Consider the following 27,119-nt stretch of genomic DNA (forward strand, 5'->3'; position numbering starts at 1 on the left):
TGCAAGTGGTACAATTTCACTCTTACAATGGTGCTTCTCAGTGGAGTTAGTTATCTGAGCTTTTCATCACAGCTGGATGTGATGGAGGGGTTACCTGGCACCCAGTGCCCTGTGCATTCATACTCTGCTTCCACTGGTCCCATCTCCATCAATTCTCTCCTCACTGTAGGCTGAATTCTGACACCTGCTCTCATCAGAGTTGCCTTTCCCTGTATATGTGTGAGCAGGTTTTTGATCTCCTTTACGTGGTTCAATTCTATCTACTTGGAGTAAAGCTTGAACATCCATCATTAAGTATGCAAAACCTTAAATAAATAGAAAATCAAATACAATATAAAACAACTCACTCTTAAATACTGCATGTGTATGTTTGTCTGTGCACTACACATCTAAAACAAGACTTTTTGAGCATCAGGCAGAGTCTGATCACATTTTCACTAGATGCACATGCAGAGTGATTCCACCAACATCAGAGGTTCTGCACCAAGATCAGAGTCTGACTTGGTGGGGCAGACCCTCAGGTGACGAAAATCACTCTCATTCTCCTGACTTCAGCTGAGGATCTGGCCATCATCTCTGGACATGCTACATGCTATGGAAGGACAGCGAGTGATGAACTTCCACACTGTCTTTTTTTTTCTCCATTGCTTTAAAGGAGACACACAGGGAAAAAGAAAAACCAAAAAACCCAAAGCTAAAGTCAATGAATCTGCAGGAAAAATGCATTTGAGATTTTGTGAAAAGGAGAAGCAACTTCCAGCAGATATTTTATTGGATCCAGACAGCCACAAGATAGAGAGCAAGTGGAATTGCGGTGGCATCTGTTACAGCTGTGTTTGTATAAGGGAGAGAAGAGATGAAGGAAAAATACTGATCTCTGCTCTTCTTTCTCCAAGTTGTGGTTAGGTCCATTTCCTTGAATATTAAGACAGAAATCCCTTGCCTTGTTGACCTTCTGGGTAAGGTGAAGAGCACTCCTCCAAACCCCACATGGAAACAAAGTAGCCGCACGGCATCCTTACAAATCCGTACAGGTAGGAAAGTGTCGATGTAAACTGTGAAGAGGTGCTCCCCCGGCGTGCGGCTCTCCACCTGCACTGGCTCAGGCTCTCTCCCCAGTGAGGACCCACTCTCCACAGAATGCCCCGTACCCAGCAGTGGTCCCAGGTGTCTCCTCGGCGGGGCAGTGGGCTGAAGCCGTCAGGAGGACTGCATCAGGCCCGTGAGGCGCTTGCTCGCCAGAGACTTTCCCTGAAGGGAGGGACAGACAGACAGAGAGAAGAGATCCAAAAGCATGAGTGACACTGTGGGACAGTTTGGCTGCTGGTGAGGGACAGGGGCCTTCCCCAAGAGTAGGGTGCATGACTGCTCGCCTCAGCCCTGCTGACAGGGAGGTGGGCGGGTGCCTGCAGTTTTTCCCCAGGTGAATGGTTTGGCAAGGAGGTGTTGTGGCTAGTGATGTCCAGGTGACTACCACTCAAGGCGGTCAGCTGTGCCCTGGGACACTATCTCACGATGTTCCCTTTCTCTGTTACTTCGGAGCTGGTCAAAGCAAATCCTGTCCTATGCTCACTTGTACTTGTCTTGCCCAGAATCACCCTTCCAGTGACAGGCCATGGCTCCCATGCAGAGCGCTGCCCCAGGTAGGAAAAGGCTGCAAAACTGAGGTTTCAGTGGAAGCTGGGATGCCCATCCTACAGCCTGTGAATCAATATCACCTGCACATCACCCATTGGAAAAAAATCTAGGAAAAAAGTGATTTTAGAAATAGCTTAGCCTGTCCCTGCCCTGCTGCCACTCCACTTTGACTGCTCCTTAGCCTCGTCTCCTAGATTGTTGCTTGTCCTCTCCTGCCTGCTCTTCCTGCCTTCCCCATATTCTCCTCCAAGACACCACACAGCTATGTGGCTGTGGCATCCTTGCTTACTTGCTGCTGGCCTCCACATCAGTTTTCCCACTGACTGGCAGGAGTAAGGACCAGAGAGAAGGTCACCTGCATGTCTGAATCCCTTCACTTAGGCCATGCAGCCTAAGTGCTTTCATTCAGAGCAAGGGAGAACCTAGAGGTGATCTCTTCCATGAGCACACAGTAGGAAGGGTATATCCCTACAGGGGATACTGATGGCTTTTCAATTACTGATCCAGCAGTGAAAAATTGTTTCAGGTATTGCACCAGTTGCTGTGTTTGTTTGGTTAGCTTTCTTCTTGAAAAATGATGTTTTTCTTCAAAGAAAAAAGTCTTGGCTGAAATAAACATCCAGGGAATACCAGAATGCTGTGGAATTCCTAGCAGATCTTAAACGACCTCCTCTATGTTACTATATTTAGTCAAGATTTCCTTTGCAATAGAAAGTCATACTGATTGCTGTTTGAAAGAAGGATCCACACAAAGAGCAAGAGAAACAGATTATACAGTGAAAATGACTATGTGCAAAATGTAGGAAAATTTGAATGTAAAACTTAGCAGGTAATCTGAAATAAACCTTGTTTAACAAGTTAACACTCTAAGAAAAAGACATCCCCCTACCCCTCCTCCTCCTTTGATTTCTAATCTTTTCCCATTTAGGACTGTAGCAGAAGGATGTAAAAGTTAGCAACAGAAGCCTTATTTTGTTGCTCAGATGAGTGCCTTCTACCAAACAATTTGCTCAGCTGCACAAGCACACACAGCCTAATCTAGCTGTTTTCTGTACATTGGCACTTGGCTGCTGGAGACACTGGTGTAATTTGGATGGTCCTGCCTGGGAAGAGGGAGCCACAGTCATGGTTCTGTGAATCCTCCTTCTCTACAAGGCACTGACACCCAGGGAGTGGCTCAGGAAGGACCAGCTCCCCCACCCCTGAGCTCAGCAGACATACCAGCAGCGTTGCTGTTTTCCTCTAGGAAAAGGTGCTTCCTTTCACTATAAATCAAATTCTTGAATATTATTGTTTTTAAATGAACTTCTAAGAAGCTCAGCCTTGTGCCACCCCAGGAGGTGGCCAAGTCTTCTGCAGGGCAATGTGGCAGTGCCTAGGGGATTGTAACTACGGCTGTGATTTTGCTGTCATTAAGGAATACTAGAGAAATAGTGCTAAGGAATTATCAGTTCCTGAATTCTATTTATAGGAAGAAGAAGGTAAAGATATGGATGTTAATTTCTGGAAGAATAACATGACTGGTTTTAGAAAAAGAACCTGTTAGTTTCCACCTATATTTGGATACTTAGGAAAAAACAAGTAAGCCTTGGGTTTGTATAATGACTATGCAGTCAGACTCCAACTAATCTGCAACAGGCAGTTCCTCTTGTTATCTTCTCACAGACAGGCAGCTTGGGGTTATGCCAGCTTCCCACATCAGGGTCCACGAGTGAGGAACAAATGCTGTGCCACATACAGCCCCAGATTTTCACATGAACACATTCAAAGAGGGAAGGGAGAAATGCCAGTGCTAGCTTAGGCACAGGTGGGGAGGCAGCTGACAGAAAGGCTGTCTGGAGAAAGCAGCAGGTTAGAAATGGAGACCTTGGTGGCAATTTGCATGTAGCAAAACCTTGCTCAGCGGCTTTTCAGTGGCAACTGCTTCCCGTCACAGGCAAAGGCGGTGGGCTCCATATGCAGCTCTCCTGCACTGTGGGAAAGGTGTTAGCCCAGGAACCCAGATCTGCTTGCTGGCTCTGCAGCAAACTTCCCACTCTGTATCCCTGCTGGGATGAGTTCCCAGCACAGAGCTCAACCGTCTGGGAGGATAACTGCATCAGGAAAGTGTGAGGTGCCAAACAGCCTCACACCTGGGGACATGCAGATGGGTGTGAGAAGATCTGTTTTAAGACAGTGAGAAGCAAGCAACAATGTTGTTTGCTCTGCTGTCATACCCACCTCCGTGGTAAGACACATGGTGAAAGGATCCCTGGAAACACATGCAGGGATTAATGCTGCAAAAATTTTGGCTACAAGAAGGAGCTCTTGGGTGTAAAAAAGTGTAACGTTCAGCTTTGGTACTGAAGCAGCCCCCAACTACAGGATACTGATGTAGGAGATTTTGTTTCAACTCAATGCAGAGACAAGTGTCAGTCTCATAGCATGGGTCTGAGCAATATGAACATCTGCTGGCTGGAGGTGGGTGGGATGCAGGGAAACAGTCTGGGATTCTCTCATCTTAGACATCCTCTTTAAAACAGAAATAAAGAGGATCAGGGGGAAACTGCATTTCATTAAGAAAACCAGTATCTGTTTCCCGTTGCTAAAATGCACAAGGGAGTAAACTGTTTTGTCACAGGTAGAAATGCTGGATGCAATCCACTTGCTCAGGTAGGTCAACATGGCTCAGTTGTTTTCACAGAACTGCTGCTGTTTACACCAGCAGAGGGGCTGGTCCATGGCAACTCCAGTTCTGGTTTAGTTCTCCAGGGCTTCTTAGACACAAAGTCCAGCAAGAGACACAAGAAGCTTGTGCTAGCCAAGTGACATAAGCCATAGCAGGCACGACAGATCCTTCTCAGCCAGCCAAATTCTCTCCAGAGCCCCCAGTGTGTCCAGCCAAATTCACCCACTCCTGCCTACTGGGAGGGCATCCACGGCCAAACAATCTAAGAGAGCATTAGTGTCCCTTAGCGCCATCGCTTTCCTGTGTCCAGGTGACCATGCAAGGGTGGCCCATATCTGCCTTGAGTCAGCAGAGGTGAGATGCACGTCTGTATTTTTTGTGATCCTGCAATCCTCCCCTGAGGCTTGTGTGGAGTAAGGGCCCATGTTATTCAGGTGAAGGGCAGCTCTGAAAAGCCAGAGGTACCTAAATCAGTTCGTAGTTGGGTGCAATACACACCAAAAAAGTCCAGGCCCAAGATGTCATTTTGGGTCTCATCCGACACTCAGATGGGATTCCCTCAGGGAGATCTCTAATGGAGACATGAAAATTTGGCACAAAGAACACCTAGTTTCTTTAAAAAGATTCAATTGAGACCAAAGATTTTTTTTCTTCCACAAGTTTTTGTTTAGCATGTGGCTGCTCCCACATTTCACAGAATCACAGAACAACCAGGCTGGAAGAGACCCACCGGATCACCGAGTCCAACCGTTCCTACCAAACACTAAACCATATCCCTCAGCACCTCGTCCACCCGTGCCTTAAACACCTCCAGGGAAGGCGACTCAACCACCTCCCTGGGCAGCCTGTTCCAGTGTCCAATGACCCTTTCTGTAAAGAATTTTTTCCTAACGTCTAGCCTAAACCTCCCCTGTCGGAGCTTGAGGCCATTCCCTCTTGTCCTGTCCCCTGTCACTTGGGAGAAGAGGCCAGCACCCTCCTCTCTACAACGTCCTTTCAGGTAGTTGTAGAGAGCAATGAGGTCACCCCTCAGCCTCCTCTTCTCCAGGCTAAACAACCCCAGCTCTCTCAGCCGCTCCTCATAAGGCCTGTTCTCCAGCCCTTTCACCAGCTTTGTTGCTCTTCTCTGGACTCTCTCCAGAGCCTCAACATCCTTCTTGTGGTGAGGGGCCCAGAACTGAACACAGTATTCGAGGAGCGGTCTCACCAGTGCCGCTTTTCTTTCTCCTTTCCCCACTGAAAGAAAATGTCAACAACTACCTTATTTCCAGGAGAAATTTCATGTGAGCTGTGCTGGTGGGGGCTCTGGAAAGCATTTGATTTCAAGCTCGGCACACCACAGTGCCTCTTTTACCCAATTCTATGCATACGATGAATAACAGAAGGCAAGATTAGGATGGATGTAAGGAGTAAACATTTTACATGGGGTCTAAAGCTTATACAGAAATCCCCAGTCCTCCAGTTGCAAAATATTCGTCACTACTAATTACAGTTATAACAATTACAAACCCAGACTGCTGTTGCTCAAACAGCACAGCACATACTGTAGGGCGTAAGTTGTAGCACATATGGTGTATGTCTTGTTGGATGCAGGAAAGCTTTCTTTTCTCTCATTCCCTACAAGCAGCTGAGCTATAACACAGCTTTCAAGCAAGGATCACCTGTAGCTTCAACCACATCTTGGTAAAGCTAACATGCAAGTCTCATTATGCAGCTCAAGGACAGATTGTTTTGTTTTTTTTACCCCTGAACACTGACATGAGAGCGGCCTCAGTTTTTAGAGGTAGTATAAAATCTGAATTTGGAGTAATTGAAAGACAATATCTGGGATTTCTAAATAAACCTTGTGAAACTGCCCCCCAGAATCTGACTTCCAAGTATGTGGCCCATCCTACTGCCTGGCTACATGTTGAGCAGAATACCAGGCCTTGGCACTTGCAGACCATCAGGGTTCTCACTGAGACCCAGTGAAGTGAAGACAAACCCTTAGGTCACGGGAGATGCTTAGCATCTTTGATAGCTGAGCCATTGCTGAGCAGCTACTAAACTAAAGTGTAAAATGCAATTAGCAATTATTTTAATGATGCACAATACAGCAATCTAATGTAGGCAAGATGCCAAGCAATAAGGAAAAGAAGTACATCTGGGATTTGACACAAAAAGGAGACGACACTCCTTTCAAATGTCCTGTATGAGCCACTGGAGTTTCCATCTCACTCTTTGCTTTTATCTACCAAAACTAGCACTTTGCATAGCTGGGAGAGAAGGCAAAGGCTGTGAATGGATCTTTTTTAAGTAAAAAGTTTAGTTTTGTCCAGTACTTGTGGTTTCACACAATGTTAGTGTGCTCTGCCCAGCACAGAGTGCAGTTTGTGTATTCAGCATGCAGACATTCACCACCACCAGCATGCATGAGCCATGCATGCCGTCAGAAACTTACCTGAACACCCAGGAAGGATTTATCCCTTAGGGAGCTTTTTGGCTACAGTGACAGGGGAGAGGAAGCATGTAGGAAGTTTCTGGTATGGCATAGGCTCCACTTTTTCTCATGTCAATACATATCCAAGTGCTTTCATGCTGTCTGTTCCCTTCCACACTTTCTACCCACCAGCTTAGGACTTTGTCTGCTATAGCTGATTTCACTTCTTGCTTTCTACACCTCTTCTGTGCTCAGGGCTGTCCTTCTCCCAGCCTGCTGCCCAATCTGCTCCAGCTAGAAGCATTGCCTTCCTGAAGGAGAAGCCATCTCCTGTGGAGTGGCATTACCCCATCACTCTTTAAGACCACCCAGCAGAGGACTGGGGCTGGTCTGCAACTCCACTGAGATGAGCAAACCCTACTTCCATCAGCTTGAATCTGAGGTTTTTCACATGGTGACAAGCACTGTACGGATTTCCTTCCTTTTGGCTAACATACAAGAACTTTGGCAGTGGGCAGACAACGTCCTGCCACCAAACTTTACTTCTGAAGAAAGAGATTGCCATGACCCTAGCCCTGCCATCACTGTTTTAAATGTTATATTACACTGCAGATCTTGGGGAAATTTTTTTTTCATTTTAAAAATATTTTTTATTAGATTTTTTCATTAAAAGGTACATTGCAAACATAATATAAAGAAACATAAATTAATCAAGTTAAATATGAAACAGAGTTAAAAACATAATAAAGGAAAATAACTTAGCTCAACTAAAATAAAAACAGACATGTAAACTATGAACATGTATAACAAAACAAGCACACAAGTGCTAGTCCATCGCATTGGTGGACAATACCACCAATTACATGCTGACACAGACTGAAAACAGGAGATGTGAAGTGGCTGTAGAGGGTTAAGTAGGGGAATGGCTGCTGCTGGTCTTATGGTCTTAAGTGTTAGCTCCAAACTCCTGCAGAGTGGTTCCCCCTCCTCTTGATAGGCTTGACTGACAAGTTACCTGAGCTCCTTGCCATTATGGCTGATCACAGTGAAGCTGAGCAACCATGGGTCAGGTTCCTGAATTCGATATTGCCTTTCTTCTCTCCCAGCTTATATCACTATGGGAACAGATCAGAGCTGCAGTCCAATTAAAATCAGTGTCGTCCATATACATTTTATTTTGTGAGGATTTCCTATGATTCCCAAGTAAGGCACTGCACTTTGCTTTAAGAAATACCAGTGTACTACTGCGTACGGCACAAACTAGGAGCTGACGCAAGCCCTGAACTGATCCACTCCTAGAATAGCAGTTGGACCTCTCCTCTGCTATCCCGCCAGCACTGGGAGGAAGATCCTCTTCTGCAGTGGAGCAGTCTGGGCTCCTTGTAACTAAGAACGTGTTCAAGTCAATTTTAGCATTAGCTGAAATGGATGGCTTAAACTTACCACACTGAAGGAGGGCACTTCAGCAGAGCCCTGCTAGCTGAGTGGCCTCAGGCTAGGGATCTGGGGCCTGTTCCTCCCTCAGGGGAAAATTTGGAAGATGGAGGTGCAGATGAATCACTGCAGCCAGTATACAATGGTGTAGTAGAGTGTTTTCTTCATGCAACCTCAGAAAATGCCCATAGTGCATGTTGCAGTTCTACCTCTTGAGCAGGGTGTGAATCTATTCTTTCCTTTGTGTGCAATGAATCATAGAATCACCAGGTTGGAAGAGAATGGACTCAGTTTCTTTAACTGCCTTCAGTGGGACTTAGAACCAGATATGCAAATACCTTGCATAGTCAGAGGAAAACAGAAACTCTACCCCTCTGGTGTATCAGAATAAGCTTGGCTGAAATCACAGCAGGGTCTAACCCCATCCTCCCCCTGAAACACCTTGCTATGGTTCTGGTTCTGAATCTGTAGCTAGCAGCTAGACCTGTCTGTAGTGGGAAAATACTGACTTTTATCTTCCAGATATATGTAGGAATAGTAAGTATATGTTGGGCTCCATAGAGTGCCCTTTGTCCAAAAGGATCCCAGAGCACTTCACAAACTGTGCACAGAGGGATCACTCCCCTACCACTGGAAAGTAGTGATTTCTGGGGTGAAAGGCAGCTGCCATTCTACACCAGCAGCACTACACAGTGGTGTTGGTAGGAAGGGAAGTGAAGAATAACTTATCCATGAGAAACGAGGAATACTTATTCTTTAAAGGAGACCCTGTATACAGAACAGACTATGCAGCTCACATGCAACACATGCAACCCATCACTTACCAAACTGCAGCATAAGCCTACACAGCTCAGTCATTTTCCAGGTAAAGCACTATATTGACACCAGGAACAGATGTGTTGTGTTAAAGCATGCACCAAACAGTCAGTATATGCACTGTACAGGCCATGCTCCCAGCCCTCTGCAGTACTAGGTACTGACACTGACTAGTTTTGAAGAACAATCAGAAGACAGGTTGCAAATGCTGACTGGATTCCCTCACACTTCAGGTACATTCTGATGCTTTCCATCACCTACATAATGCAAGTACCATTTCCCAGTAAAAGTCAGTATCTGGTAATAACTGGAAAAGTGGAGCAAGCACACTGTTTCTAAGTAAAGTCTCTTCCAAAGATAAAAACAACCCTTTCCCCAGATGTCTTTTCTTCGTGCCAAATCTAAGAAACTTCGGCATACATTCTTATATCCTTTCCTTCTAGCTGCTTGTTCCAATACCCACTTCACCAGTATCTCAGTGTATCACATTTTTATACTTCACAGTTTTTCTACTGCTTTTCCCTACCCATTATTCTTAAGCCTTTGCCTTTATTATATTGAAGGTCATAATGACTTAAACCTTTGTCCTTATTATATTGCTGGTCGTGAATATTTTCCATGCCCTCAAATGTTGTTATCTATTTATGCAAGCTGGTGGAGCTAGGAAAGTGAAAAAGTGAGCAAACCGGTAAGTATATGATAGTTCAACAAGCTTATAAAGGGACTCGTTAAAAAGAGAACCCTAATGATAACAGGCAGCAATTCTTCTTCTAGCCTTATGCCTTCTTCATTATGTTCATGGTTAGTATTTGCAATGCATCAGCATGACACTCAGCTGTGCAAAGTACCACACAGTTCACCTGAGAAAGATAAGATCCCATCAACACATTTTGTGAGCATGACACCATACCTGTGATTTAAGAACAGGACCAGGACAGTTAGATTACCACTCAGATTCTGATCCAACAGCAAGCAAACTGAGAAGACATAAAAACCAGCACAAGGCAGTAGCAGTGGCCAAGGGATGTAGCTGAGGATCAGGAAGATGGGAAACCAGCAGCAGGGAAGAACAAGGGTAACAATACAGAGCTGGGAGACAAGACTGCTGACAGCATCTAGGAAGGGGCAGACAGGCAGGCAGGGTAGACACCAAGGCTTTCATAGCTGTATAATGAAAACGAATATATAGATATAGAACTGAAACTAGATGTGGGACTTAAAGTTTTACTGGGTACTGAATTGGGACGCACTTACATTCTGAGACAAGGTTAATTCAAATATGAAATAGCCAAACACCACCAGAAAACTAAAGCAGAGGAAGTGCTACACTGACAATGCCAGTTTGCACCACTGCAAGGAGGAGGAGGGCATTTTAGACTCCAGACAGAAAGCATCCTAGCCACTGAGCTTGACAATTGTATCAAATACCGGATTTCCAGTCATTTTCTGGTTCCTGGGAAAGTCATCCCTGCATGAGAAACCAAGGTGGGATACCGGCTCAACACTCATTAAGGATATAATGCATGACTTTGTCCCCTGTGCTTCTGGATGAAAACACAAAACCATCCTATTGCTGCTAATGCAAGGATTACAGTAGCTCCTGGTTACCAGCTTCTGCTTTCTGCCTACTGCAGCTCTGTCTCAAGTTGTTAACAAAGCCAGGCGAGTCTGTCGATTCAGTTATTCACCTATGCCTGGAAACTGAGACAATCAGTCTTCATTAACTTGCCGCCCAGTATGTTCTATCCATAACGTCCAAGATTCTATAAAGCAAGCTCATTAGAAAACTTTTATTCTTATATTCCTTATCGACATTCTACTTCCCGTGTAGCTTGAACACAGACCACCTCCTCCTTTACCTCATTCTCTTTCTGCACTGAGCTGAATTTACCACCTAGAAAAACTCCCTACTTCTTCATAACTGACCCTTTGATACATTCCACGCCACATCTCTCTACCTGGTGTCTTCTATTTTACATTAAAACAAACCTCTTGACTCTTTGAAGTCTCACTACACAATCGTATTTCCTCTAGGACTTAACAGGAGGGCTCCATTTCCCATTAAGTATTACACTCTATGGACTGTAACTATGAAAGACAAAATACAGCCTGTAGCTTACCATGTGCAAGCGTGCACACAAGCAGCTTCAGCAGGCCCGTGCACGTCACACCTCTGCACACACTGCACTGGACTACTGCTGCTTCAGGAGGAGATACAAAAAGAAAACATAGGGAAAGGGATTTTTCAACAGACCCCAATACTCAGCCAAAACTGGCATTTTTATATTTGCCCCACCCTGTCCTGTGCAGCACTCTCTGGCTTAGCCTGTTGATTTTGCCTGGAGCTGCCAGGTCCTGCCATTGCTTGGAATGAGTTTTAGTGCAACTCTTCTCTCCATGCTCAGGCAGTGGAAGAGATGCACAAGAGCTTCTTTACCCTCTTCAGGTATAGAGCTTTCACATTCCAGGAATGTAATGACTAACATTGTGCCACATCAGTGAGTTTATACAGAAGTTGTAAAAAATCATAATGAACAAGACATCCTTGGTCTGGCCATTCTCTTGCCCTTTAAAACACAAAGATTGAAAACTCCAGTCCTCTCAAAGCTGTATGCACATGTGCACCTTTGTTCTTAAAGAAATGTCAGCTAGGAATAAAACACAGAGATCATCTCTGCATTGGGTCACCACCTTGACATTGAGTAAGAAACTATCAACACCAGTTTTTTTACATGGACAATTAATTCCTTGGAATATAATGATTTTGGGAATGTTTGAATTCAAGTCTGAGTAGCGTGGCCCAGGCTTATCTAAGTTACCTGCTAGTATCCATAGGTTTAGTCCTTGTTATTGTGGGAGTAACCATTGCTGCTTTTAGAGAGACTACTCAAGATGCTGTATGAAATAACAAAGGAACTCCCTCCTGTTTCCTCCTTTATAAAAGGTAAATGGCTACCAGCACAAGTTAGGCAGAGACTTGGTGACTTCCTTCACAAGACAAAAGCAGCAGTGTTTTCCCTAAATGCACGCATTAAAATATATTTTCCTTCTACTCTTGGCCCTGAAGGATCATCTCAGTTTATGAGAACTAAGCATCTGTCTACCTGATTATTAAATCGTTTCCAAAGCAGATGGGAAACTACAGTGGTTTAAATAGCTAGGCTGAGACTGCATGGCTAAAAATAGTAGAGCAGACTCCTTTTAATTAGTAAGATGATCAAATATGACAGAAGAGAGAGATGTAGATATATGGATTTGTGTGTATGTGTGTCTCTAAATTAAGTTATTATCTCAATCCCAGGTATTATTTATAACATATATGATACATGATGTCTGCTTTTTATGATGCCATTTATCTTCACTTGGGAGAAAAGACAGGCTAACTCTGCTTTCACTATGTCAATCGTTGCTGTTTTCAAAAGGAAAATTTTAATAAGATAAACCTGCCACCATGCTTAGTGCCATCATGTTTTAAATGAGGTGGATTAGTAAGTGCTCCAATGAAACAGACTGTCAGATCTGCAACTCCCTGTGATGGACCCCTCCCCAGGGCCCCTGTGGAGAGCACAGAAGAGCTAGTCAAGCTTTATTCCTGCGGCTTCATGGCACAAGAGCCCAGTAGAGGGCTGAAGGGGTCAGACCATTTTGTTTATCCTATCACATATTTTTGAAGACTCTTCAAAAAAAATGGGGGAGAAAAGAAATCTGCTGCCACTCTTCTCCAGCAGTGCTGGGCAACACATGCCCTGTAGGGATCTGCTCCATCATGTAGGTGTGGCCCTTCGGTGTCCATCAGTTGACTGAGGACTGTGACATTTGGTCCTGGGACCGCACAGCTGCTGCTCAGGCTGTGGTGGGCTGCCATGAAACACACACTGGTGCCACAGCTGCAGACTTCAGGCATGTAAGTTGAGGAGGTTGAGGATGTGTGCCATGTTGAGTGCTGGGTCAGATCATCACCTTACTCCAAGAGGAACGCAGACACAAGCACTGCAAACTGTACTACAGACGCACCTGATCAGTGGTGGGCACAAACCCCTTCTTGGCCATTGCACAAAGGTGTCAGCTGATACTTTGAAAGGACATTAAAGTAAAAGGCAAACCATCACCACAGTGAAATTCTGCTGGCAAAATCCTGCTGTCAGTGTCCTGCTTAATGTGGATTAGATAGTGCCTGGCTTCTAGAAACATCTGGTGTAAAAACTCCACGTCATCATTAGTCATGAGGTGCCTTCTGGCTAAAAGTACTGAGCCAAGGAAAATGAACCAGCGAATCTTGTAAGAATTGAAGAGTGTCATGAAAAAAACCCAAACCTGTATACCCATTCTTTCTTAATTTCCATTGATCCCCTTAAAGGCATCAAGTCTCTGGCTTGCTAGCAGGGCTCCACAGTGTCTTTCTGAAGGATGTCAGATGGTCTGGGGTTAATCTCTGCCTCCTGGATTGTGACTCTGAGATGAGCAGAAGCCGAGCAGGAGCCACATGGGTAAAATGACTTTCATTTGCTTCAAGTCTGCACTCTCAAACTCAAGCTGTACGGCTTTCCTCCCAGTGCAGAAGAGCAACTTGGAAGCATTGAAAGATTTCTCTGGGCAGGAGTTTAACCCAAGTAAGAGACAAAAAGCCTGCAATATTGTTTGCAGTTTGTTGACAAAACTTTATTGTTTCTTTTTCTGAAGTGTAGTATTTTTTCCTGTCTTTCTCAAATATGGCATGGTGAAATCCAAGCCACTAGAACAGGCAAAGCTAGCAAGTCTGATTTTTTTCACTCAAGTGAAGACTCACTGTCTAATGAGTTGGGTATGTTTGGCGTTCTGGCTACAGATAGGCCTTCTCTGGCTTTAAGTATAGCATCATGGACAATGAATGGGTCATGAACCCTCACTTTCAAATTCCTGCTCTGGCTCTATGTCATCTATACCATTAGGAGAACCAAGTTCCCCAAATTTGAGCACAGTGGTGCAAAAGGAAACCATAACATCATTAGATACATGTTTTCTACGTGTTGCTTATGTTAGCTAAAAAGTTATAGTAGATTTTAAACAACACTGCCTTATCTGAAGAAAAAATGAAGTAAAAAAATATTTGGGGAAGGTCCTTAATAGGCCTGAAGTGATGAAATGTTACAGGAAACAATAACAGATTGATGCAGGAAGGGGATTTGTTCTGTATTTTAAAACACATTTTAAATATTCTTATAATCAGGGTGGTGCAGGAAGAACAAACAAAACAAATCCACTTTATTCCTCATTGTAACTGGCTTCAGCTGTTCCTCAACCAGTAATTTTCCTGATGTTTTTGCTAAATGACATAAGCCTTCAGTCAAATTGTGTTCTTGAAATCCATATTTAAATTTTGAAATTCAAATGCAGTTGAATTTAAAATTACATTTTCATCTAAATCCAAAGTTCTGGAGTTCTGCCTCCAGTTTTGCATCATGTTTCCACTTCCCATAACTGTGGCAGGGTTTCCTGATGAGTGCGAAGGCTGTGGAGCATGGCTGGCTCCCCAGCACCTCCCAGGCTGCCCTCACAGGTAGCCCGTCTGCTGAAGTGCCCAGCTCTGTGAGGCACATGGCCCAGAGCACACGCTGCTAGGCCATGCCTACAAACACCCCAATTCAGTCATTTCCCAAAATGCTGGGTCACATGCTATGGCCAAATTTGAAAATTTCCCCAGGGGTCTACTGCAACTGCACTCTTCTAGAGCCAAACAGAGAAGCACAGTTTGGAGGTGGCCAAGGCCCACAGGCAGTTTATAGGATGGATGGTTTGGGAGCCACTACTTCATTTAGCAAGGGCTCCTTAAGGCAAACAAACTTCTAGACCTGGTTGTTTTGGACGTTCTTCTTACAGCCATCACTGGAAATATGTCCTGGACAATTGCCCACAGCAACTCTCTGTAGGACACCTCTACCAGGCTTACTCTTTGCAGGGACAATTCTAAGTGGGAAGCCCTGAGTGCCTGGCAGCAAGTGGTCCAGCAGATGCTGCTGATCCTCTCCCTCTGCTGCATGTCAGGCTCTGCAAAGCCTTTGAACATTGGTGGGGGTTCTTGCCAGGCATTCAGAGCTCCTGCATGGAGTTCTCCCCATGTAGAGTCACCTGTGTAGAGGTGCCCTGTAGAGAACTGTCCTGCAGAGAGTTGGTCACTGCAGAGTTGTCTGCAGAGAGTTGTCTCTTTCTGTTGGAAAACTGGCCTCATATTTTTCTCTTTGCAAAAAGGCCTAGGGCCCCCTCCTGAAGAAAATCGAGCATTCAGGCTCTGTTACAGCCAAACCTTAAGCATATGCTTAAATTCAGTATGTGAGTATGTGATCCTGTACACAGCGATCACTAAAGCACAGTGGAGCTCTGGGAACAAGGGTCTCTGTACTGCTCCATTTCTATGCAGCTGGGGAACTGCAGTGCATTTTGGGAATTTCTTTACAAGTACTTATAATTCTACCATCCCAAACTGAGATTGTCAAATTAGCCTTGAAATCAAATGCAAGAGAAAAAATCTGTCCTTGGCTGTGCTACTACAAACTCACCCAGTCTAGTGCAGTGAGAGTTACTCTTCCATGTATTTGGCAAATCTAGGAGCAGAATTTACCACCACTCTGTGTAAATATTTCTGCTTAGTTTGTTTAAAAAAAAATCTTGCCTATTCCTCTTTCTGGCAGACTCTTAGAAAGTAGTAAATATGCAGATGGGCATAGTGATATATTTTGTACCAACATATTTTAAATGTGTGCATATGCATTAACTATATAAATACATTCCCCAGAAAGTCTGCCAGTGGATATACTACAAAGCTCTGTGTGTTACATTTGGGTTTGCTTGTGCGTGGCAGCATCAGAAGGAACCCCCCTAGGCTTATTTGCTCTACAACAGCTCACACTTACCTACATAGTTTCTCCTTTTCTATCTGTATGTACAAATATTAGATTCATCTGCCACGTGTATGGATATAGAGTGTACATAAATATACACATATGTACACACAAATGCAATCATATGCACTGTATATACACATAGCCCAATGCCTTCATTCTAAAGCTGTTATAAAGCCATAACAAGGTCTATGAACTTTTTATGAAATAATTGCTCTCTACAGTGGCTTCTACAGGAATCAACCACTTAATGACTCTATGCTGTCCCAGTATTACCTTACAACTAGTAAAGGGAAACACGTGAAGACCATAGCAGTATGACAAAACCGTATGACATACTAAGTCAATGTGTACTTGATACTGAGCAACACGAATAACTCCTCACTGACCCAGCTGCTGCAGCTTCAGCTGTAGCCCTGTGTCTGTTCTGTGCCAACCAACGTGCACAGCCTGTCCCACTCTACGCTGCCCAGTATCCCTACTCCTCCACCCTACCTGAGAAATCTGTCTCTGGTTCTGCTCCCTCTCCCTGCTCTTCCTCTTCTCTAGAAAATCTGCTGCATATGCAGATCCACAAAAGCTCTGGGGTCCTGCCCTAGGGACTGGAAAGAAGCAGCCCCAGCCAGTGCCCAACACCACCCTGTGTTGCAGTATACCCCTGCAGCCAGACCAAATTCCCCCACCATACGACTGGTTGGAGGTTGGAGACTAGCAAAGGAAAAGATGAGATAAACGGTATCTGTTTGCTGCCCTTGAGATCCCACCATCCCCTTATCTAAAAGATTTAGCATTGTCATCTTTCTTCCCGCTATTGGGCTCCTTTTCTGGTATCGATATCATGAATGAGTCAAAGGGTATCGCCCGTCACTATTTATGTGAGCACTGACAGACGGGGGCAATGAGGGAAGTGCTGTGGGTGGGATATGTACATGTATATACATACGGCATCATTAACCATGCACAGAAGTCAGTACGGATACTGTTGCAATGGCACTATGAGAACCATGCTCTTCTACTTCATTGCGCAAGGAAAAGCCACAACAAATACTGTAGCGGAACACAGCAAAAAGACAAACTTGCATTTAATTCTAGTCAAAAATCGATTTGCTTTTGCAGTGATGATAAGCTAGAATGAGCATTATGAAATTCTGCTTCCCGCTACCCCCTTCTTTAGAGCTACTATTCAGATGAGCCAGAGTATTAAAAAAAAAAAGCTGAAAAGATGCTAGCTGCAAAAATAAAGGATGAAATAAGAAGTCAAGCATCCACATTCCCCCCAACTAAAACTGAAGTTCTGAGGAAAGGGAGGAGGAAAAAGAAAAGGAACTTACCACACTGCGAGTGAACTTTTCTAGAGAAGTTCTACGACCTTGCTCATTCTCTGGCTTAACAGGGAAAAAGTGGGAAGAAAAAAATACAGAAAAACCCCTTCAGCTTAAATGCGTTTTTTTTTTCAAAACAGCAGCAAAATATAAGGAAGCAGCAACGGGAAAAAGTTGGAAAAAAGTGTAAAAAGCAGAAAGCAATGTTTGCAATAGCAAACGTAAGAAACCGAAACCCCTTAAAGAATGAGAGACATCACTACGTTTAGTCTTGGAGAATGCCACCTTTTCTCCTGCAAGGTTTTGAATGGTTGAAACAGCGTCTGTGCATTGCTGTGTCTCACAGCAATTGGTATTGATTTTTCGTTCACTGAATTTTCCCTCTGTGGCTTTTTGCGCTGAGACCTCTGATTCTGGTTAATGTCTGCCCAACAGTTGATTGGAGGTTCCCATCTACTTAGAGAGATGAAAAAAACCCAGAGTAACTTCTACAATATTAAAAAGCAATATGTGAGTGAATACAGCATTTGAAGAAAACCACCACTGGAGTCATTGCCAGGGAACCTATGCTCCTCTATTTATTCAGAGGGTAGAAGCACATTTGCAATAAGTTTGGCTACTTCAAAAGGTAAGACAGCATATCTAAGTCTGTGTGAGGCCATGGAAAGATACAGGCAGATTTGGGGCACTGCTATAATTGTATCTGGAGTATAGGACTATTCATATGGAAGAAGACATTCAACTTCACTGTGAGAAGACAAGTGTGTGCATCATGGCTTTATTAACGTACCCCAGACAAGGTTGTTTGCTGCAGCGCTTCATTCATTTGGCACAAGGGAAATCTAACTGTCATTAACAAGGAACAACTAAATAATTTATTGGCATGTTTGCTGGAATATGTGAGAGGAAAAAAAAAATTGCTTTGAAGAAGAAACTCAGTAACATGAAAGAGAGTTCACTGCAGTCAGAAAACTGTGGCCACTGCTGATTTCCAGGAGAGAAATTTATTTTAATGTGGTGAGCCAGTAAAATGGAGGCAATGGAAGTAAAACGACAGTGAAGGGAATAAGGAGCTACAGATAAGGGAAAGCCACAGTAATGACAGCATGACAGTGTACTGGAAATAAGCACTGCACTGGAGGTGCTCATCAGTTGTGCCTACCTGGCATATCATGTGCCATAGATTCAGCTGCAGTAACAATGTCCGGGATAACGCACCAGGGCAAAAACCAGATAGGGAAAATGTAAAGAAGTCAAAAATGTAACAGATAAATTGGATGAGAATGTGTGTAGGCGAGTCTAGACAAAGCGTTTTGATATTTCTGCATGTTCATCACAGCTGCCATAAACCGCAGCATTCTGATATCTGAAAGGTTAGTCTGAAGCATCCCTGGTAGAGATGGGCCTGATTCTCCCTGCTGCATCACCAGAGAAAAGACCATAACATAAGGCCTTTTTAAGACAATCTTTGTCCAGAAGAAAGGGTTAAGCAACCTCCCCATTTGAGGAAGTCACACCACCAGCTGTGATATCCCAAAATGGTAACAAAAGTGAAAGCTAGAGGCACATCGTTACAGCCAACACTTCCGGTGATCCTGGAGACAGCAATGTACCCAGTCCAATGCTCCCCAAAGGAGTATTTAACATGCAACTAACACAAGAATTAGTTGCCTCTCTCTGCATGTGAGAGAGGAAAGGGAAAGGAAATGTCAGCCTCACTCTTCTGCAGACCTCCTCCTTGAAGGAGCCTTGGCTGAACGTGTCATGATGAGAGGGACTGAGGACAGCAACGCACGGCCACCGCGCTGGTGTCCCACAGGGGCAGCAAGACCCACCAGCACCCAGGACACAATTTCACTCAGGAGAAGAAATACCTAGACAAAAGACAGAGCGCTCCACAAGGCTCCCTAGGGGAGTAAAGCATTTGGGAGTCTGCAGCATCGCATTGCTGCAGGATGCAAAATCTGTGTCTGGCCCAACTGCATTTTAAAGTGGAGCTTTGGTGTCCACTGGGGGCAAAGGAGAGTGAGCTGCTCAAAATGTACAACGTTGTGCCACTGCACTTGCCATCAAAATTTAGCGTATGTGTTTTCACTGTCCGCAAGGTGACACAGCTTCTCTCCCAGGAGGAAGACAGAACAGTGGCCTCCAAAGATGACGAATGCTAGTCTAGTGCAGGGGGCCATACACAAGGCTGTTTCCTTACCATATCTGAAGACATGCCTGGGGAAGCAGGCACGGAGAGCATCAATGATGTCCCACAGAAGCGCCTTGCAAGCACAGACTGCAGCAACCCTGCACATTTGGCATGGGGATGGCAGGCTGGGACCAGCTGGATGCGTGGAAAGCTCATCCCCATAGCATCCAGCTCTGAGTCAAAGCATGACATTTTCTAGTAAAATAAAAAGCAGCTGAGGTAGGCTGGCTGCAGAGTGATGAGTTGGCCTGAGTAGTTATAATAGCAGTGGGTGTGGGTGCTGCCTGTATGGCTCTCCAGCTCTTCCTGCTTGCTTGCCTGCACCTTCTGGGTGGCAGCCTGCTGTGGAGATAACTGCCTGCCAGCATCGCTCCAGTGTGGTGCAGAGGTGTGGAGGCTGTCTTGCACAGCAGAGAAAGGAAATTTTAAAATGACAGAATAAAAAAAAAAAAGAAATACAAAGAAAAGAGGTCAAGTCAGACCTTTCTCAGTCCTGTGAACAGATCTGGGGAAGCCTCTGACAAAGCTGCAGACCCTGGAGCCATGCCTGCTGCAGGACCTCAGCAGCATCTGCACAGACACTGAGCGCAAAAGGGCAAAGGCAGATAAACACACGTACATACCAGGTGAAGCAGTACTCGTAGGTGCAAAAATAGGGCATCTTTGCCAGTAAATGCATCAACAGACTCTACCAACTAATAGCAAAGGCCATGTGAATTTGGATAAAATATAAAAAAACCCACTCTCACTGCACAGGAAAACTTCTTAACCCAGGTAGCTGTAGAAAAACAGTTCTCACCCCTTAGGAGCCATTCACTAATTCTTGACTACCTCCTCCACTTCTTCCTTTTAATTTTATGATTAACTATCTACCCAGCCATCCCAATTTTAAGTTCCTTTGTGTAGATTCTGCTGGCACAGAGCAATGTAAGTAGAAAGAGCTTATGAAAACCAGCTGACAGTAACTATTAAAAGTAATTATAAGGTAATTGCTCAGCATTTTTACAACATTCAAGCCAAGTCCTGCCGTTGAATCAAACTGGTTGTATGTGCCCTGAGGGGACCGAGACAAGGACAGAATCTGAAGTAGGAACCTTCCTGGACAATACAGAGCAGTGGAGACAGGGGATCTGGATAAAAGTAATGCTTCAAAAGTTGTGTGCTGAAAATTCAGCCTGTCCCTCATGGCATGAAGGTCCTAGACATTGCCTTGCTGACACTTTTCACTAGGGAAAAGGGGTAGGAAATATATCCAAATATATCCAAAATTTGGTCTCCTGAAGTGCAGGTCTACAAAAATGTCTTCCTCTCTCTCTCCATCCCAGGATTAATTTTGTTGGCTATTGAATCCTTTTTTTTGGCAGGAGAGTTTAGGACTTGGGGTGGTTTGGTTTTTGGTTGTTTTTTTTTTCAAACTTTAACTTGGTGAAAACCATGTGTTCCAGAGGGAATGGTGCCAGATGAAAATGAAGGATACTTTCCTGACCCTGGGGCCAGAAGTAGGTCCCTGGTTTCTTAGACAGTCATGTACACCTGCCAAAGGGAGAAATGAAAAGTTATGTACAGTGCTACCAAATGGCTGGAACGGTATTTTCCATCTGTTTTGTGTCCATTTGAACAGGATCACAAAGACCTCACCTTTCTCTGAACCAGCTGGAGAGAGATGGTCTAGTTTAGAGAATGCTCTAACCAAGCAAATACAAATCTGCTCTTCCCCCAGTGCTCTCTCCCATGACTTTACAGCCCATCCACACTGCAGCTGCAATTGCCTTTCCGGGACATTCCCTTCCCTGAGGGAAGGGCTGGACAGCAGGAACCCACCCAATGCCCGGTTGTCAAGAATACCAGAGCCAGGACAGCTTGGCTGCTGCTTCAGCTTGCTGTCAGGTAATAGCCTGCTAACACAGAGATGTCCACCAATGTCATCGTTTCACTTTTACAGGGAGTAATGGAAAGTGCCTTGAGGTCTTTTCTGTTCCTTTCTCTACTTTCCCCTTAAAAATAACTAGCAGAGCATGTGCCTGGCTGCTCTTTCACTGTTAACAAAGCTCCTGAACACCCCCACCCCCCTCCATGGTGCACTAACTAGTCTACACTGCTGTTTCCCTGGAGAATAAACCCCTGCTCTGCAGCCAAGTCACCCAGCCCAAACTCTTCATTGCCTCAAGGAGGGAGGTTTGTCATGCCACTTGTTCTGACATGAGGCTCACTGCCATCTAAGGACATCCAGCCACCATTTTGGCTACTGTGGAGGAGGGCTGGGATGCGGTGCAGCGGTGATTAGCTGCTGTAAAGTAGCCTGCAGTAATGTGCATATCAGCAGAGGAGCAGGTTGATGCTTGACTCTGCACAGCACGAGTGTGGCATGTTGTGTAGATACACAAAATGCAATGAGTTTATTGGGGTTGTCAGCACCATCCAACACTTTGCTCCTGAGCTGGCCACTTTCAGCATCCCTGTGATTTCTATCTGCTGCAGAGGGAAGGCTAGGAATGGAGGCACAGAGCTCAAATTAGGCCAGTTGTAAGCCATTCCTCCTGAGGTCAGAGCTCTGCCCTTGTCCCTTCTCTCCTCTAGCCTCGCAGGGGAGGACCTCTGTGCAAGGCAGGGAGCTACACCCAGCTTACCCCTTCTGCAGCACGCTGCTTCCAGTCACACCCTTGCTGGAGGCCAACCTCTTGTTCCCTGCTGTGCACTGTGAAACTGCAGGATTGAGGCCAATAATGCTGTGGTTATTTGTAACGACGCTGAGGAGAATGGAGGAAAAAAAACCCAGTCTAAAATGGATTAATGAAGTATGTATGCCCAGTCTGTATGTACACAATATCCACTGTCTTGCATCAGTTAGTGGTCTTTTTATCCTCCCTGGTGCTTCTCGTAATTGTGTCATTGCATCTCTATTCCAATCCATAACTTGTCCTCCCTCCCTCTCCTCCACAATTGCACTCCCACAGCACGGAGGGGAAGCTCTCACATCTGTAGTTATTGTATGGTGTGGAAAAAAAGTAACTCTTCAGACTTACAGTATCTTACAAATCTAAAAAATGTCAAGCATGTTTTGAGGCACTAATCAAGCCTTGCCAGTTCTCCATTGAGCTGGTCATTGTTATTACTCCTATTCAGCAGAGAGGATGTGAGGCAGTCAACGGTTGAACCTTCTTTTCCCCAAGGACACAAAAGAAAGTAAGTGAGGGAACCAGAGGAAGCACATGGATTTTTGTGGCTCCCAGTCCTGTAAACACCTTAGACACAGAAAACCTTTTCCCTTCTCCTGACCACTCAGCTTGCCACAACCCAGTGCTGGAGGGCAAAAGATCCCAAATGACATCAAATTAGCCACAAAATATTAATGGGTGAATCTCAAGCCATAGAGACGTTAACATGCTTTGAGCAAGCAACTCTTACAGCCCAAGTCCATAATGCTGTGCTTCTGACACAACTTACTTTCAGTAATAAAAGTAAAGCTATGTCATATTTGTGTGGTATACAGGCAGCATCAGGATAATGTCTTTGGGGCAAGACATACTCATGCCCTAGAGAGATGTACTCATCAAGTCTTAAACAACTGAAGTGAATTTCTACTCACATCAGTGTATCCAGGACTTCGTATGCAGGCTCTAAACCAAATCCTTCATGCACACAGGCTCTGACATGCCACTGGTTTTCTGTTTTCCTTCCCTCTGCTTTCCAGCTATTTAGAGGAATTTTAAAGGGATGCCTTCTCAAAGCTGCACCAAAGTTACTGAAGATCTTACCATGTAGCTCAGCTAATAGAAGCTTCAATTTCTTTCTGTCACCATCTTTGTACCTACACTGCTTCAGAAATGTTCACTTCCTCAATACAATGTAATGTGATTGCAAAGAGCTTTACAGATCCTGGAATAACAACTCCGCTCCTGCATCATATGAAGCTAGTGAACAACCTATTTACACAGATCTACTCCTGCCTTTTTGTGCCTCACTATGTTTACTCATGCACCCACAGCTGTTTCTAAAAGAAACCTGATTCTTACTTTCATGCCTGTGTTAACATAACACCAAAACCTACTGCAGTTTGTGGTCCATGAGGATGTCGTGCTGGCACGTCCAGGGCCTGATCTGGCAGCAAATAAGGATTGCAAATAAAACAAAACAAAAAAAAGAGAACCACCTCTGGTTTGAATGGGCTCAGCTGGGAGGAGAAAACTCTCCTGCTTTCAAGCACATGAACACTCACATGTTTTATGGAGATGGGGGCGGGAGGCACCATAAGCTGATAGGAGTAGGAAGATGGCAAAGGTCTTTATGCTTTATACAACCAAAAGACTTCACCTTGCACTTCCTTCTTTCCCCACAGCCTCTGAACTCTAAGTCAGGTCCAACCTTTTCAAATCTAACCAGTACCAGTTTATGCTGTCTCAAACAAGACATTTTGAAACATCAGCCTGACTGCTGCCCTCCACTACCTTCACCTAAACCATCTGCCAGTAGTCCCAGGTACAGCAGACAGAGGAGCTTGTCTCCTTTTGTCACTGTATACAAGCTTTTAGGGCAAAAAATTACAATCAGGACAAAAATACTACTGGGATTTCATTGAATTATGCCAATGCAACCTAATTTGGCAGCACACAGAATGCAGCAGAAAAACAGAAGGGAAGATGGAGATGGGAAACCACACACTCATGCTGCAGTAGTCAGGAGTCACCTTATGTACGCCTTTGGAAACAAAATGCAGGTGGGACAAGTACATGTGAACATGCATGCACAAGCACACAGACCGACAAGCAGACTTACGGGAATAAGTCGTGAGGTGCAGGAAGCATTTGAACACAGCCACAAACGCACAGAACAGTAGCTTACTTCTCAGCCCCTCAGAAAGGAGGGACACTTGGACAGGAGCTGTCGTAACTTTATGTAACCACTTGTTTACTACCGATTACTGGGCATTCCTGGCAGAAACATGGTCCTGGCAAAGAACATGCAGACACTGAAAAGGCCAAAAAGAGCTCAAACCCAGTTCTTCTGTAAAAAATATGGCTGGAATTCTTGATTACTGCATGTATTGCAATTATTTCTTGTCTCCAATGAGAACGAAACATCTCTGGGGAGCCAAAAGCAAGAGAAAGGGAGAAAAGGATCACGGGAATTCCTGCAGGAGGTCTATGGGTAAGGCATCCAAAGGGAAAATCCTGTGGTGAGGCTAGGTAGGTGAAAACCAGAATGGGTGAAATTTGCACTAGTAATGAATACACTGATGAGTTCTCCTTCTCATACTGGACACCACCTTTGTCATGAGGAAGAGGTGTAGAATTTTAAGTGCCTGCACTGAGTTCAGGAAACAAAAGTGTTTGTGCAAGACAATTATTTTTACCTTGGGTCACTATGGTTTCACCAAAACTCACACTGAGGCTGTGCATATGGATGCCATACTCTGTGACCTCAGAGAAGAGAACAAAAGTGCTCAATCCTTTCTTAAATAAAGGAAACAATATATTCATTTTCACACTAGAAGCAAGCAGCAGGCGAGAATCAAGAGATGCTAAGAGACGCAAGCACGTCCTTTCCAACAGATACCTTCTTCTTTGCCAGCAATAAATCCTGGTAAGCATTTGAACGGAGGAAGCGTGCGTAGCTGTCACTTTTCATCAGCTTGTAAATGTGCTCCTGTGGGACAGGAGGAAATGAGAGACAGAGAATTGTTATCAAATCTCATTTAGACATCACAGGGATTTAAAACACAGCAAATTAGAAGGAAAAGAGACTGATCAAAGTTCTAATTGAGTCTGCTATTATTGATTATCTGTGTTGTGGTAGTGTACAAGAGGTCCATCCTGGGGCAGGACCCTGCTGTGCTTGGGGCTGTATGAACACAGAGCAAATAGATAGCCCCCATCCCAAAGGCTGGCACACATTATTCAGTCATCAGTGTTATTCTGCAAAGACTGCAACTCTCTGAAGTCCCCAGGTTCTAAGGAGGTATCTTGCCAGGATGAAACTACAGGGATGTCTCAAAAAGGAAGAAATAAACACCAGAAATTGTCCCATAGATTAGGTTTCATTTTACCAGTCATAGATACTTGAACTATCACCTAGCACTCCCCTCTTATTCGTGGAGGGGAACTGATACTTGGACACATTTCATCTCCAGTTAAGACACACACTTAAAGCAAGCCAGCCTGTTAATACGCTGAAAAACCCTGCATCTCTGGTGACGTGGCGGGGAGGTTATATAACTAGCTTAGATGTGGAAGGCTACATCATATGTATAATGTTATTCCAGATAAGTCCCTCCCACAGGGCCTTTTTTCTCCTAGCAAGTAAAACTACTGTTACCAGTTTGCTCTGAAAGCACTTACTATGTACTTCAAACTTAGAGTGGTGTTTCATTGCAGCAGAACTTCATGCCTACCCTTTCCCAATTTCCTTTCTTAGTTTTACTTTCCTGCTGAGAATCCCTTAACACACTCAGCTCTTCTTCTCCTAATTATCCCCGGATTTGTAATAGATATTATTCCAAACACCAAGAAAATAAAATCAAAATACTCTGACCAAATGAAGACTAAAAACACACTAAAGGAACTAAAGAAAAAAAACAGGCACCATGGACATTTCTTAGACTTTGCCCAAGGAAGCACTTTTATAGAGTTAATGAGTAATTTTATCTACACTGATTTATAGCACATGAAATATTCTCTCCTGCCCTAAAGCCATTGCACATGAAACCTTAGAAGAGCCAAACCAGACTGAAGTCACATAGCTTATTTCACAGTGTTAACAAGCCAAGCAGAATTCCCTTATCTTCACCATCACGGGTAATTAGTGATGACCTGTCTATACACAGAAGAACTGCTTAATTCAGCTTTCTTGCACTATTCTGTGCAGTCCCAAGAGGGGCATAACTGCCACTGGTTTTCCTACAACACAGCACAAACATATCCTTTGAGCTACAATCTGGTGTGCAACAACTTTTCTTGGTTAATTTCCATACTTGCTTTTAGATCTGACAAATCCTCATCTGTACAGTACTATCTATCTGAAGGATAGAAAAAGATTTTGCAATATAAATGCTTGCATAAAGCCATTTAGCAAATGTCACCCTTCCTTGCTGGAGAAAAACACAAGGGAGGGTATAGGTTCATACCTTTTACCTACAGCACCATCATGAGATTTCACATCTAGCTATGGGACATTTGTTCTATTTAGTCAGGACAGAATGAGCCAAGTATGCACTAAGACAAGAAGAGGGAAAACAATTCATGTCATAATTATGATTATCAAAAGTTTTCTGTTTCTGTGGTGTGAATAAGAATTTTCAACATCAGCTTGCTCTCAAATACTTCAACTAGCAGAAACTCAGGTTTCATTTGAACCCAACTGCATTGCAACCATTCTCCTGTATTGTTAGCTCTTAAGGTTTCTCAAGGACACTCCCTGTGCTCCTAATGAGTTCTTCATAATTACCTGGGGGTGTCCAAAGAAGAGCAACAAAGCTGGTGAGGGGGCCTTATGAGAAATGGCTGAGTGAGCTGGGGTTGTTTAGCCTGGAAAAGAGGAGGCTGAGGGGAGACCTCATTGCTCTCTATAACTACCTGAAAGGACGTTGTAGAGAGGAGGGTGCTGGCCTCTTCTCCCAAGTGACAGGGGACAGGACGAGAGGGAATGGCCTCAAGCTCCGCTAGGGGAGGTTTAGGCTGAACATTAGGAAAAAAATTTTCACAGAAAGGGTCACTAGGCACTGGAACAGGCTGCCCAGGGAGGTGGTTGAGTCACC

The 27,119-nt window shown here is 44.4% G+C and overlaps 1 protein-coding gene across 4 annotated transcripts in view; it reads right to left on the reverse strand.

Annotated features, from left to right (window-relative positions):
* Positions 1-241: 241 nt before the first annotated feature.
* RGS6 (regulator of G protein signaling 6) overlaps positions 242-27,119 on the reverse strand; it is a 282,882-nt gene continuing 256,004 nt past the window's right edge. For 3 of the 4 annotated variants that reach the window (XM_069858274.1, XM_069858275.1, XM_069858277.1), the window contains 3 exons: positions 24,923-25,012; positions 17,182-17,235; positions 242-1,251 (listed from right to left, as the gene is read on the reverse strand). In XM_069858274.1, the coding sequence (XP_069714375.1) occupies positions 1,201-1,251; positions 17,182-17,235; positions 24,923-25,012 (195 nt within the window). In that variant the 3' untranslated portion in view covers positions 242-1,200. The remainder of the gene's footprint in view (positions 1,252-17,181; positions 17,236-24,922; positions 25,013-27,119) is intronic. The other variant, XM_069858276.1, reaches the window with a different exon arrangement.

This window comes from Phaenicophaeus curvirostris, chromosome 5 (assembly GCF_032191515.1).
Source record: "Phaenicophaeus curvirostris isolate KB17595 chromosome 5, BPBGC_Pcur_1.0, whole genome shotgun sequence".
In the NCBI taxonomy this organism is placed as follows: domain Eukaryota; kingdom Metazoa; phylum Chordata; class Aves; order Cuculiformes; family Cuculidae; genus Phaenicophaeus; species Phaenicophaeus curvirostris.